The sequence below is a fragment of the Stereum hirsutum genome (assembly GCF_000264905.1).
Source record: "Stereum hirsutum FP-91666 SS1 unplaced genomic scaffold STEHIscaffold_36, whole genome shotgun sequence".
Lineage (NCBI taxonomy): Eukaryota > Fungi > Basidiomycota > Agaricomycetes > Russulales > Stereaceae > Stereum > Stereum hirsutum.
The window spans coordinates 1-12,848 of NW_006763166.1; the positions used below are offsets into that span (position 1 = coordinate 1).

A 12,848-nucleotide genomic window follows, 5' to 3' on the forward strand; every position below is an offset into this window, starting at 1 on the left:
ACTCTTCCCCTCCGTGTAATGCTAAATTATGGTACCCCCAATCGAAACATAATAACATTGCCAACTTATGACAGACTGTTTTTGGCCTCCCGCTCTGTATTTGTGCTTTGAATGGCCGAAGTCTGTCCCGGCAGTCAACGTTGACATTTGCGTCCGAACCTCCCACTGAAATATTGACCAGCGATGTCTCAGATTGGACCTGGGTTTTTTTTCTTTGCTTGGCCGACAATGCTGGATTCTGGGGGTTTCAAGAGCTTGGTCTCTTCTGCGATACCTAGCAAGGTCTGGTCAAAATGTCTGCAGCTGCACCTGTGCCACTCGATGAACTCCAGCTTGTGGAGACTGAACACCGCTTATGCTCGTTATTCAATGTCCGTTCTCTGCACGAACACCAACGCCAACCCGGAAAGCTCATCTTCCAAGGATGAAGTGTCATTCTGGATGTTCCTACCGGCGGTGGAAAAACTCTTGCCTTCTTGTATCCTCTGTTCTACTACTGATGGTCCGGCAAGGAAGAAGATGAAAAGACAGCGAAGATTCTGTACATCATCAGCCCTCTGATTGCATTGATGGAAGCCCAGGTACGTACTTGTCTGTCTTCACAGTAGACACACGACCAACTCACTTACAAAATAGGCAAATGATCTCAACACGAAAGGAATTCCATCCGTATGCATCCATTCCAAGACACAGAATAAAGAGCAGTTGATGAAGGTGCGTAGTTCTGTCTTGCATTTGTAAGCCCACCAACCCATGCTATATACTAGGACCTGGGTTTGGGCAAGTTTCGAATAGCTATCGTCAGACCTGAGACGGCCTTCACCGCCCAATTTTTGCAACTGGTGTATTCCTCTGACATCTTCCGCGACAGTTGCATTTGCAAAGTGGTAGATGAAGCTCATGTGGTCACCGAATGGGGAACAGACGACTTCCGACCTGAATATGCTCGGATTGGGACGTTGCGTGCTCGCTTGCTTCCTGGGACCCCTATCTTAGCCGTCTCTGCGACTTTCCCTGAGGCAGTGATCCGTGATCTCCAGCAGAAGCTCGGTCTCGACAACGATTGTGCGCAGGTCATGGTTTCTAATGCCAAACCCAATGTCGCGCTTTCTGTTCGAATCATTCAGCACCCAGAGGACTCAATGGCGGATCTTCTTTCACTTATTCCACACGACGCATCGACTGCTGACAACATCCCAATCACCATCATCTACGTGAATGGACGAACGGACGCTGAAGACATCCAAGATACATTAAGAGCTGCTCTTCCGGAATCCATCTCTTGCCATGCCGTCGAGTTCTACCACCGGAACATTTCGGAGGAACGCAAGAGCTACATTCTTGACAGGATGCGCTTAGGGGAGATCCGGCTTGGGCTGGGTAAGCCTGACTCGTTTCGAAGACTTTGTGCATCTAACACTAACACATTCTCAGGGACTTGACTTTCGGAACGTCAGCAGAGTTGTTCTCTGGAAGGCCCCGAAAACATTTTGTTCACTTATACAAAAATTTGGGCGCTGTGTTCGGGACTTCACACAACTAGGCGAGTGTATTGTTTACGTGACCAACACATTTGTTCGAAAGTACGAAGAGTTACTTAAGGAGGATAGTCTTGAAGAAGCGTCGCTGGATGAGGACGCAATGGAGGAGCCGCTACTAGAAGAGGGCATAGCGCCGGAAGATGTTGAGACTGTGCGAGTTGAAAGGCTCGAAGAGGAGGCCACAGCGCAAAACTTGAAGGGCAAGGCAAAGAAGTCGAAGTTTCGGGGTGCACTCGCTGCAAGGGACTTCCGGTTTCTCATCTGGTACATCGTGACCAAACGATGCAGACGCGTCCCATGGGACATTTTCTTTGGAAATTCTCGGAAAGGTTTGGCTATTAAACCTTCAATTTTGCATTGTATATGACTGACTTACTCTTTATAAGGACGCCTCCCCTCCCCACGCTCTCTTCGGATGCTCGCTGCTGTGATAACTGCACACCGCTCCAGTTCCTAGTCCCCACCATCTTGTTCCTTGATCTTACCCGACGAAAACCTGGTTGTCGCGCTCAAAGCACACCCTCCATGAAAAAACTCGTGATTGATTGCTTGAACGCACTGCATGATCACATAGTCGACCGTGACTGGCCACACCAGCACTTCCCCACAGGCCCCGACTTGCTCGCTGACAATCTCGTTGATGCATACGCTTCTGGGGCTCAATTCGTGGATTCCCTTGCTGATCTCGAAGATCGTGCACGATGGAACCTCATCAACGAGTACGGCTCAGAAATACTCGACACTCTTCGTAATCTTAGGATGGAGTTCGCCCCCGTTGTTGCAGAGGGCTTAGATGATGCCAGTGCCAACCCCTCCTCCTCACGACACGCTACTGCACCGTCCGCCGCTATTCGCGACAAGCTCAAGGCCATCTTCGATAAGTGCTGGCGTGCAGTTGAAAACAGTGTGGATAGTAATGGAAAGCTTCGGTGCAGTTCTTTCCAGAGATTGCCGGCCAAGAATATGTGTTCTCGTTATGTGTCCTGTCATCGCCTTTGTAGTATCCTGACAGTGTCTTTCTGTTCGAAGCGGAATCCAGAGTACTATGAGCTAATTTTGAAACCGATCTCCATGCCTTCAATTTGCAAACATACTGAGAAGACGTTTGTGGGCTATCAAACCCTTGTGGAGTATCGCGACGACTGGTACCTCCTGTTTGACAATGCTCGTGAGGTCAGCGAGCCCGACTCTATTGACTACCTCAATGTGAATGCTCTGCAGACTATCGTCAACTCAATTTTGATCACGCACGCTGAAGCTGATCATAGCTTACCAGGCGCTTTGGAACTACTCGGAGGTGCGTTGAGCGCAGCCGTTTCAATGTTGCTCGAGACTGACCTCTCGATATAGTCAATGTCTAGGCCCTGCCTGCGAGTATAAGGTAGACATCTACGACTAGACACGTTTGTGAGAGTGTATGGGGGTATTTTTACTACGATATGTTCATGTACACAGCCAATGCCATTGGTTCAAATTGTACTGTTTTGTTCCGCTTCGTCCAACACCTCTTCCCAACCACTGTCATCAAATTCCCTCATCATACTTAAAGCCTGCCCCATAACCTCCTCCTCCAAGTCATAGCGCTCCTCATCATCCATCTCAAGATATTCTCGAGTGACAAATTCTGCAGCATCATCAGCCACTTCATCTTCCCATCCAGCCTCTTCGGTCTCGTTGGCGGTCGGACCACGTGATGTACCGAGTGATGCGTCGTGCACATCCATGTTGTCGTCGTCCACGTCCAGTGGAATATCACGGTTGTCTAAGAGCTCAGAGGTGGCGGAATCAACAGGACCTGGGGCGGGTACACCGATATTTTGAGCTTGGTGTCGAGGTGGTCGGAAAGCGGCGTATGCTTTAGGAGTGTTTGCATAATCAGCACCACGGTGGAGGAGATCGTCAACGGGGGTGACGAAGCTGTTTCCGGGGCGCCCAGAGAGGTACTGCTGGAGTTTGTGCTTGTGGAGTAGATCGGCAAGTTCAAGGATTTCTTTGGTGGCATCTGGCTTCGTGTGGCGTGTACCATAATTAGTCACACTGAAAGACTTCTGAATGGTTCACATCGCATCACGCAGAGTGAATATGCAGACGGTGATCATTGAGAGCCACTTCCAGCTCTTGTTGGTACCTTTTGCTGCATATATCACCTAGAAATACCCATCGTCAGCATCGATTGAAAGCGATTACTAGTAGTGAAGTTGGGGCCCATACCTTCGCCCAAAAATTCTGATGTTCTTGTAGGAGATCAACCTCTTTAAAACCGCCAGCCTTTCCGGTCAGATTGACCAGCCAATTCATGAGGAAGAGTTTCCTACGAGTACAATATGCAAGGATTATGAGCAACATATTTGATAGGAAGGTATGACAGTACATACTGAAGCTTTTCCGGCCATGTCATTTAACGAGTGAGTGTCTCGAATATTGCATCTGCATACTTTGGCATCGCTCCTACACCTCGCATCATGATCATCCAGACACGGAGAACATTCATAACACACCCAATGTCCCCCCGCTTGATTGCACGAACGAAGACAATATATAAAAGAGTGTCCCGGTTGTTGAGGACAGTATTCTCAAAAATATGATCCCGCTCTGCATCGGGAAGAGAGCGAAGTTGGTCGACAACCTTCATGGAGAAGAGACCGGCAAAGACTTTGTCTGCAACGCGTTGAAACTCTTCAAACGAAGTAGCCTTTGCCCACGTCGTAACCTCGTCGTCTTTACAGAAAAGATGGAAAGCGTCACGGACATGGGCTGGCAATGAAATCTGCAACAGCTCGTGTGAAGGCGCCCATGGCATTGACTTCTTGCCCTTCCACCCCGCCATCATCGCCTTCCGTCCGAGGACATGATTCTCCCGCCACAAGCTGCTGGGCCACGTCGAATTGGGCTTTCCCCAGAACTGATTAGTTACCATCCGACCTCCGGCCATCTTCGCATGAAATAGTCCAAAGCGCTTGACAAGATAGCGCAATGTTTCGTCAACATCTGTGCTGTTACGTCGAGCGGATTCGGCCTTGAATACATCATATGTGAGCATACGAATGGCCAAATAGGATTAAGCTTTCATTACCTTATCAATCAAGAGGTATGTCAGCAAGTCGCCGTCAGTGAACAGAAGGCCATGCTTGGCCATAAAGCCTTTCGAAATCTTGAGGTTCTCTTTCACAGCCGAAATGACTTCGAAGGTACCATCGAGACTCAATTCATCAATCTTCATGGCCGGTAGAGGGAACTGTTCAGTCTTATGGACAGGAATCTGGAGGATGGATGGAGCACTACCGAGCTGATCTTGGAACCGACGGAGCTCTGGGATGCTCTCCATCGCGAGTTGCTTAAGTTCCCAAAGGCAAGATTCCGTGAGTTGTTGTGCGTGCTTAGCAGATGGAAGGATGAGATCGGGTGTGAAGTCAATCTTGGGCTGGCGAGACGTGCAAGCGGGCTTCGTCTCAATGGGGAGGGTTCCATGTGGCACACGGGAAGGGTAGAAGCCGGGACCGTAAAGGATTATGAGGGTGGCGGTGGTACCGTTGTCGAAGTGGTTGACTGAATGGATACGCTGCTCACCAACACGGACTGCAATGTTGATATTATCCCACACGAGCATACACATCCCGTTCTCCATTACTTTGATGTAGTATTTTGTCCCCTCCTCCGATAATTTCTTGACGTGGCGAAGAACAGAGCTGTAAGAGATGCAGATGCCAGCGTGAGCAAGGACTTCGAGCTCGCGCTTAGATGTACCGGATGCGAGTAAGAACAGGCCCATCACGGCTTGAAAGTCATTTGCGCACTCATTGCGCACAACGGAAAGCATCGCACAAATAGAAGTGAGCACCTGGGATGACAGTGTAGTCAGTATGGAGCAATCAGGTCGGTTATTTGGATGTGGTGTAAGTCTACTCACTGGTACTGCATCTCGTGCACTGAGATCGGCTCGAGATGTCTCCTCTAACAGCTTCCAGAGCATGGGTGCACACTTCTTCAGCTCCGAACTCAATCTCTCCATCGAAAACTCATACAGTAGGTCATGATCCTTGATGAACCAGTCGCGTGAGAGGAGATCCTGCACTGCTTGACATTCGCGCTGAAGAATCGGTATGAGGAGCTTCATTGTGGCGTCGTCTGTGGCGTCGGGAGCACGGGAGTGAAGAAGGTTGATGAGGTTTGCAGCATGGCGCTGCGCGAATTGTGTGGCGGTTGAAGAGAGATGGGGATCCTTGGAGTTGAGGAGTGTGTCGAGGAAATCGCCAAGGGATATGAAGCCAAAGCCACCGTCCTTGTCGCCTTTGAGACCAATGACATCAGTCGTGTTGCCTGTCTTTCCTTCGTGCGACGTTTCTCCTCGACTCTCTGGGCATGCTTCTCCGCTGCAGTAGACCCGACAGGTGTGTCATTTTGTGAACTAGCTGGTGTGGCACTTGTCGAGCCTCGATTCTGACCAGGAGATGAGTCTTCGGAAGGGCGTGGTTCGATAGTCTCGAAGAGAGAGGGAAGTTTAGGTGTGAAGTCAAATTTGCCTTTGACTTTTCGACCAGGGCGGGGAGGGCTAGGATCAAGGATGCTCATAGGAGAGCTCTAGGACGTCTCAAGGTGTCGACGCCTGGGTGTAGAGGGGTCGACCGAGTCTTGCAGGTACATGTTGATGTCATTTTCGTGGTGTTCTGCATTCAAAGGAGTGGTGACGCGCTTGGGTGGCATTGAAACGAGTGTAAAATGTATATATCATGAGTCGAACTAGTGTAGAAGAGCCCAGGTATGTACAAGACGAAGCGCAAACACGACGAGAAGAGACGCATCGAGACGCGAAAATTCACAAGTCGTGACAATTGCCGTGGGAACATTCTCATCCCCCGCGCGTCGACCCAGTGGCTCCAGTCCCACTGGCGTGGTTATCCATCTGAACGACTGTCTTCAGATTCGGTTTAACCACGCTCGTTCGTGGGACTGGTTTCGAGTCTACTGTCGGGGTTTGGAGGGGCATTTTGGTCGAGATAAAATACGATAAATGCAGGATAATGTGTGAACGTGTCTCAAGAGCCGTAGATTCATGTGTGTGTGGTGGTCAGGCAAGTGTAATACTGAAAGTCAATTGATATTATAATAAAAACATATGCTACTTCAGTAAGCTTCGTGTCATACACAAATTAATCAGAATCAAAGCCACCATACGATATTCCACCATTATTATGTCTCATGTCTTCTCCAGAAGAGTCAGAGGCAACACCGTCAGACTCATCGGAGACGTCTAAATGAAGATTATGTACTGCCTCTAGTAAGTGTAACTCGGCAGATATTGCATCCCGAGCATCCTGTGTCCAGCGATCAGCTTCCCCAACACCGTTTGTCGCGGGAAAGGTCGATGTTTTGTTGGTTTCCGATTGTAAGTCGATAAAAGGCGTGGCGGTGGTGTCGGGTACGGTGGTGACATTAGTAGAAGAAGATGAAGGCGCACAGAGTCCGCCTCCGGGTACAGGTGTGGCGCCCGAAGGTGAGATTGTTGTGGCGTGGGAAGGCAACTCCGTCATTGGCGAGGAGGTAAAAGGTGATGAAGGCGTGTTAGAGCTGGCGGTGAAGAAGCCCGCAGACCTTGTAGCTGAGCGTGTCCTAATAACTGACTGGACATAGTCAACAAGCCCGGGTTCCCAATCGACGTCAAGCCCCAGAGCCGCTACCTGCGGTACCCACTTCAACCCAAAACGATACGCAAGGCCTCGATAGACACTTGCCTGTCTCAACGCGTAAGAGACTAGGCCACTGTGGATGTCCTCGCGAGCTTCCGGACGATATGTTGTCCTCGCCAACCATCTCCTTTCCATCCAAAAGAATGTCGCCACAACCCTCCGCATCTCTTCAAGAAGCAGCTGGATTTCCTCCTCCCATCGACACCAACGCGCCTTGGCTCTCGCATATGTGGAGCGCATTTCTGGAAAACGTCCCGAGCATTGTCAGCACAATATATAAGCGGAAGAAAAGTAGGAGTCGACGAGTAAACATACCTGCCACGACCTCCTCACGTGAAGCACTGTCTGCCCAGACATCGTCAACATCAGGTCGCAGCCCACTCCATATCCAGGAGAGATCTCGATATCCATCCCCTAATGCTCTGCGGCGCCTGGAACTCGCGTCGTCGTCCTCATACTCGGAATCAAAAGGGTCGAGTCCACTAGGAGTCTTGAGATCAGCGACCTGCATTTCGAGCAGTCGCGAGCGCCATGGAGAAGCCGGGTCGCTGTCGAGGATGGAAAGGCGTTGAAGAGATTCGTTGTAGCGAACACGGAGGCGTTTGATTTTGTCCTGTATGCTGGAAATGGCGCTCTGGGCCCGGGTGTTACTACCGTTCCCCCTGCCAGCCACATGTGTTTTCTTGTACGATACTAAGCCCATCCGCACTCGGATGTACCTCCTGATCTACACATCGCAATTCAGGAGATGATGTCAGCGTACTCTTCGGGCAGCCGGATGTAGGTGGAGAAACAGGTCGGAAGTCGAGACGAGTGGAAACATGATATTAGTGCGAGCAGCGCGAGACGCAGATCGGGTGGCGCGTTCGCCTAGCGCAGCATAATCACAAATATCGGCAGCATTCGAGAAAGTCGTTCGAGCCTGGCGAATGTAATGTCTCAAAAAGACACTGACACGCGCAAGACTCACCTGACGCAAACAGTCCTCGCACTCTGCCTCTCGAAGCCTTCTCTCTTTGTCCATCAACCCTCCAGCCATACCCGCCCTCCATCTCTCTACCGCGATATCAGCTGGCCGATCGGAAGGGAACCATAACTTGTCGTATTCTGGTTTCGCCAAACTGTCTTCGTCCGCTTCCTCACCCTCGCCAGTGGAATTCGTGGTTCCTGCGTGCGTATCAAGCTGGGAGGCTACGGGCATGTAAAATGCGAGGATGCTACGCCAATTAGTCTGGCGATGAGCAAGCGTGTTCCGTTGGCTTTGCAGCTCGGCTCTCTCATCTGCTGTCTTCGCCTTTCGTAGCCTAAGCGTACGCCTGGAAAGAAGTAATATCGGCAAGGACGCTCCACGTCAAGGAATATGGGGTGAAGGGATCTCAAAGTGCGGACGTACTGTTGTTCTTGAAGGTCCATGCCGACACTGAGAAATTTACCGGCCGTTATTTCGTGAGGTGCTAGAACCCCCGCGGCAGCCTCTGCAGCCTCTTCTCTTCCAATGGCCTCCAAACATTGTGCGACAGTTACATCTATAAAGATAATTTAACAGGGATACAATAATTGCAGAACGATGCCCGAAGGGATTTACGCACGGGTCACCTCGGGTTCTTGGTATGGATTATCCTGGGTCGAGTCCTGCGTCCAGGCCTCAATCTCCCTGTCCCAGCACTCGACGACATCAGCCTCAAATGTATCTCTCAGCTGTTTGAACTTCTTCTGGGTCTTCTCTGAGGCAGCGACAGCAATGTTAAGCGACTTTGAGAATCGTTCTCCTGTATGCGTAAGCCTGACCGTCAGACAATGCAAAGTGGTATAATATGTTGCACATACCGAAGGTGATGGTTTTCTGCCAGTTCATCCATGCAAAGAGGTCGTCGAGAGTCTCCTGGCGTGCGCCAAATGGCATCTCACGGGTAGCTAGGGCGGCGAAGTTGGTTTCGGACCAGTTAGCTTCGATTCCCTCCCCGTAGGTGCGTCCGACACCGGTGCGGTAGTTGAACGCAAATTTGATATGGCAGCTTTCACCGTGGGCGGGAAGATGAAATTTAGGAACGAGGAATATGATTTCACAATTGTCGGGGTCGATACGGAAGGTGATGTCGAAGTCCTTCATGCGCTTGAAGAAGTTGAGGGAGAATTGGCATGCAATGTCGTAGGATATTACTAGCCGCCACCATTCGGGATGCGTGAGTGCGATGGCACGGAGTAGAACATAGCCGATGTTGATGTACCTGTGCGAGCGTTGAGAACGAAAATGACGCCTATCTAAACAAAGAACTTACCTCTCCCCCTTCTGAAAATCGCCAACACCATTGGGCAAGAAGAAGTAGTGGTGTCCGCACTCTGCAGATCCGATGCCAGTAGAGGCAAAACGAGTCGACGTCTGAGCGTTTGCACGGTCGAGAACGTTATAGTTGGATTCGCAAACTTTGACCTATAAACCTGCGTTGAGAGCACCCCTACTAACGAAAGCGGAAAACTCACTTCTGGTTCATCATCCACATGCCTGTCGATGGTCGCGCGATACTTACCATCGTCTACAAAACAGCCCTTACCAGGTGAAAAGTGAATGTCGTCAAATGTATGGTTTTTGCGTTTGAGCTTGAAGTTCCCGTCTATGGCGACGAAGAACGTATATAACCACCTACGGCCATATGTTATTCGAGAGTATATGAGATAACGACAGAGAAGCTGCACTTACTTCTTGTCTGGAGGCGCGTCGAGGTAGTTCGCCGGGATGTTGACGAGTGGGATAGGGCAGGCGGGACACTTTGGACACAACTCGCCATCGGCAGTTGTTTCCATACCGCCCTCCTCATACGCGCGCCCTGCGCGCTTGCCTGCCGTGATATTTCGCCAACCACGGAAAGACAGACTGAATTCCCTATAGCGAAACTAAACAATATGTAAGTAAAGCGAGCAGTCAATTGTGTCGGCAAAGTAGCGTAGATCGCTGCCTTCGCACCCGTACCTTATGGTGGTGAACCCCACTTCCATCTGTTATCTTCATGAGTGAGCGGTAGTAGTCGTATGCGTTCGTTTTCGCGATAAGGGTGAGCGCGTGAAACTGTTGGAGGAGGCGGAAGGTAAAGCCTGTTCGAGGACGTTCGAGGGAGGCGGGCCACCAGCCGGCACGCATCATCTGGATGTAGTAGCGAGAGGACCCGACGTTGGCACAATCACAGAACTGTACATTGATCTGGTGAACGCCTGTGATGTCCAAGATCGTGAGCGTACATTGGGGATGTGGATGAGCGCAATCATCTCCGTCATGGCCGAGTTGAAGACAAAGCCCGCATTCGCGCAATGAGCATCTGGCAAAAGTACGCCCTTCCCAACGCTATCAAAAATTATCACTTCAATCAGACAAATGGTATGTTAATTGAAATTTGATCGCATACGGACTTTTATCCGATGAAGCGGTGCCGTCTTGTGATTCTCGCAAACGCAAGAGTCACAGTATAGATGGCTGCTTACACAGTCCTCACAGCGCAAAGTCCCAGCTTCCAACTGACAGGAAGCGCAGAAAGAGAGGGGATGCTGTCCGGCAAGGCCTTCGTGTCGCAGAACCTCATCGAGGAGTATATTGCGGGCTTCCTTCAGTGCTTGTAGGAGATCGACCTGGAAGATTGATCACGTTCAGCTTCCTAAGCCAAAAACAGATGGTTTAGAGACATACCCTGCGCTTGCGTGTTCGATATCGCGGCCTCTTCGCATCAGACGGTCGCTCGTCCTCGTCTTCCCAAGGGCCCTGATTCGACGTCCCCTCTAGAAAGTGAACTTCTGTCAACGATCCAGTGTTCGAGGATTCCGATGTGGGGTCGGGAATGCTAAGACGTTCAGTTCTCACGTTGACCCAGGTCCGATTTGTTGTGTACAGGGCGGAGACGTGAGAAGAGCGAACACTGGTGGTTGGCGTAGAGCCGGGCATGCTATGAGAAGACTTGGGTGGAGGTCGAGTACGTGAACTGCGAGTGGTGTTTCGAGATGCAACACTCGAACCATCTGCTCTCCGAAAACGGGCAGCAGCAGGGGCCCTCTTTCGTTTGCTTCCGCTAGCGGGTACAGCGCTCATAGTGACTGCTGACAAGGTCGGCGAGCACCCGGAAGGAACGAACAATATGTAAAACCGTGAGAGTCGACGACCCTACGATGGGTATTTCCGAACTTACAATGATTGGGTGCCACCCAACGTGGCGAGCACCGCCCTCAAGGGCGGCGTTGAATCATGCGAAGACCACAACTATTCTATTTAGTGAGACGGCACTGTAGATGGAGAAGATCACAGAAAAGACATCGGAGACGGGCACGAAGCGCGGAAAACCTCGAGCCACTCGAAAGGTACCACGACCCAAAGAAACATCGCGAGGAAGCTATCAAATGTTATCACGTAGGCGGAATAAACAACGACGTGAAGAGTGAAAGGCTCAAGAACATACCGAAAGGTAGGAAAAAGCTCTTGGTCTGTCAAAAGCCGTAGTGATCCTCAACAAATTTTGGAAATATACACCCTGTGGCATATTCGTCAGTATACTGTTAAAAATGCGAGTGACTTGCGAAGAGAGGACTCACCTGGCTCCGTTTGAGATTCCGTCACCACTGCGATAACAGTGGAGAAGATAGCCGTCGGGGGCCTCCATCTGAAGGTACCTCTTGTGATCTTCCATACCCTGTTCCAATAAATCTCGCTGCTGATGGAGTGCAGCAATATGGCGCCGGTGCGCATGCAGTTGGCGGTCACGAAAGGGCACATGGTCTTCTGCGAGGGTAGAGTGTACCTTCGCCAACTCTTGCGAAATGAGCCGTTGTATATCGTCGAGGAAAAGTTGGACCCAACCGTCCGCCGACTCGTTCTGATTCTTCATCTCCGAGTCGAGGAAAGACAACTTCAACATCAGCTCCGCCTCTCTCTCTTTCATCTCGCCCATACGGTCAGGATCAAGACGATTGCCGGCAGGGAAGCCATGGGAATAGTTCGAAGAAGTACTCGCCCATTCGTTCGAATACACGCTACGTGTTCCGGATAAATGTAGCACGGATGTCACAAAGCAGGAAGACGTACGCTGTAATGGAAATGGGACTCGCGCTGAGACTAAACCGGTAGAACTCGAAATTAGGATCGAGTGACTTGACACTGAGAGCCCGGCAGCTGTTTCTGTGTCGAGATGCCTTGACTAGAGTGAGATGTTCGTGAGCGAGATAGGGGCCTATCAGGTGAGGCGGCGAAGGCTATTGTACTTCGCTCTGGATGAGCCTGTTGGTCTGATCGCCCACTCCACAATCGGCATCGGCTTCGGCTGGTTCGCTTTTCGAGTTCCTGCGAGGGGTTTGAAGTGAACGAAGTTTTGCGTTGTATGTAGCTTGATATCGGAGACGTTCGGGTCGGCCTAATGACATATGCAGTGGAAGTATCGTGTTAGTTTGCACGATGATCAAGACGTCGTGCAAGCAGCATAGAGACGAAGCACGTACTTAGCATAATATGTGCCCCGTTGGTATTTCCTTCTTGTCGATGTCGGCCGATTTTGTGGTGGTACATCAGAATGGGCATGGCGGCATGCGATTTGGTCGTCAACCTCGGTGCTACCCTCGCCAATCATGTCGTGCAGAGATTATGAGGCGGTCA

At 50.6% G+C, this 12,848-nt stretch overlaps 4 protein-coding genes across 4 annotated transcripts; 1 reads left to right on the top strand and 3 right to left on the bottom strand.

Annotated features, from left to right (window-relative positions):
• Positions 1-293: 293 nt before the first annotated feature.
• STEHIDRAFT_116811 (uncharacterized protein) lies at positions 294-2,590 on the top strand (the record flags this gene model as incomplete). Its single annotated transcript, XM_007311757.1, has 7 exons — positions 294-371; positions 513-581; positions 637-714; positions 768-1,380; positions 1,544-1,805; positions 1,928-2,470; positions 2,554-2,590. The coding sequence occupies 7 exons, from the start codon at positions 294-296 to the stop codon at positions 2,588-2,590; spliced, it is 1,680 nt and encodes a 559-aa protein (XP_007311819.1).
• A 420-nt stretch (positions 2,591-3,010) lies between these two features.
• On the bottom strand, positions 3,011-6,110 carry STEHIDRAFT_164029 (uncharacterized protein; the record flags this gene model as incomplete). The annotated part of the gene is made up of 7 exons (XM_007311758.1): positions 3,011-3,543; positions 3,613-3,688; positions 3,753-3,852; positions 3,977-4,557; positions 4,615-5,379; positions 5,449-5,828; positions 5,984-6,110. 7 exons carry the CDS (start codon positions 6,108-6,110, stop codon positions 3,011-3,013), a joined length of 2,562 nt encoding a protein of 853 aa, XP_007311820.1.
• Positions 6,111-6,688: 578 nt separating this feature from the next.
• On the bottom strand, positions 6,689-10,813 carry STEHIDRAFT_69945 (uncharacterized protein; the record flags this gene model as incomplete). Its single annotated transcript, XM_007311759.1, has 11 exons — positions 6,689-7,467; positions 7,541-7,952; positions 8,196-8,519; positions 8,576-8,751; positions 8,815-8,994; positions 9,053-9,453; positions 9,505-9,656; positions 9,707-9,866; positions 9,924-10,117; positions 10,194-10,562; positions 10,628-10,813. Coding segments are annotated over 11 exons (3,333 nt in total), but the record flags the coding sequence as incomplete, so codon positions are not given.
• Positions 10,814-11,708: 895 nt separating this feature from the next.
• On the bottom strand, positions 11,709-12,773 carry STEHIDRAFT_164031 (uncharacterized protein; the record flags this gene model as incomplete). The annotated part of the gene is made up of 5 exons (XM_007311760.1): positions 11,709-11,733; positions 11,795-12,232; positions 12,285-12,391; positions 12,461-12,609; positions 12,695-12,773. The coding sequence occupies 5 exons, from the start codon at positions 12,771-12,773 to the stop codon at positions 11,709-11,711; spliced, it is 798 nt and encodes a 265-aa protein (XP_007311822.1).
• Between the last annotated feature and the right edge of the window lie 75 nt (positions 12,774-12,848).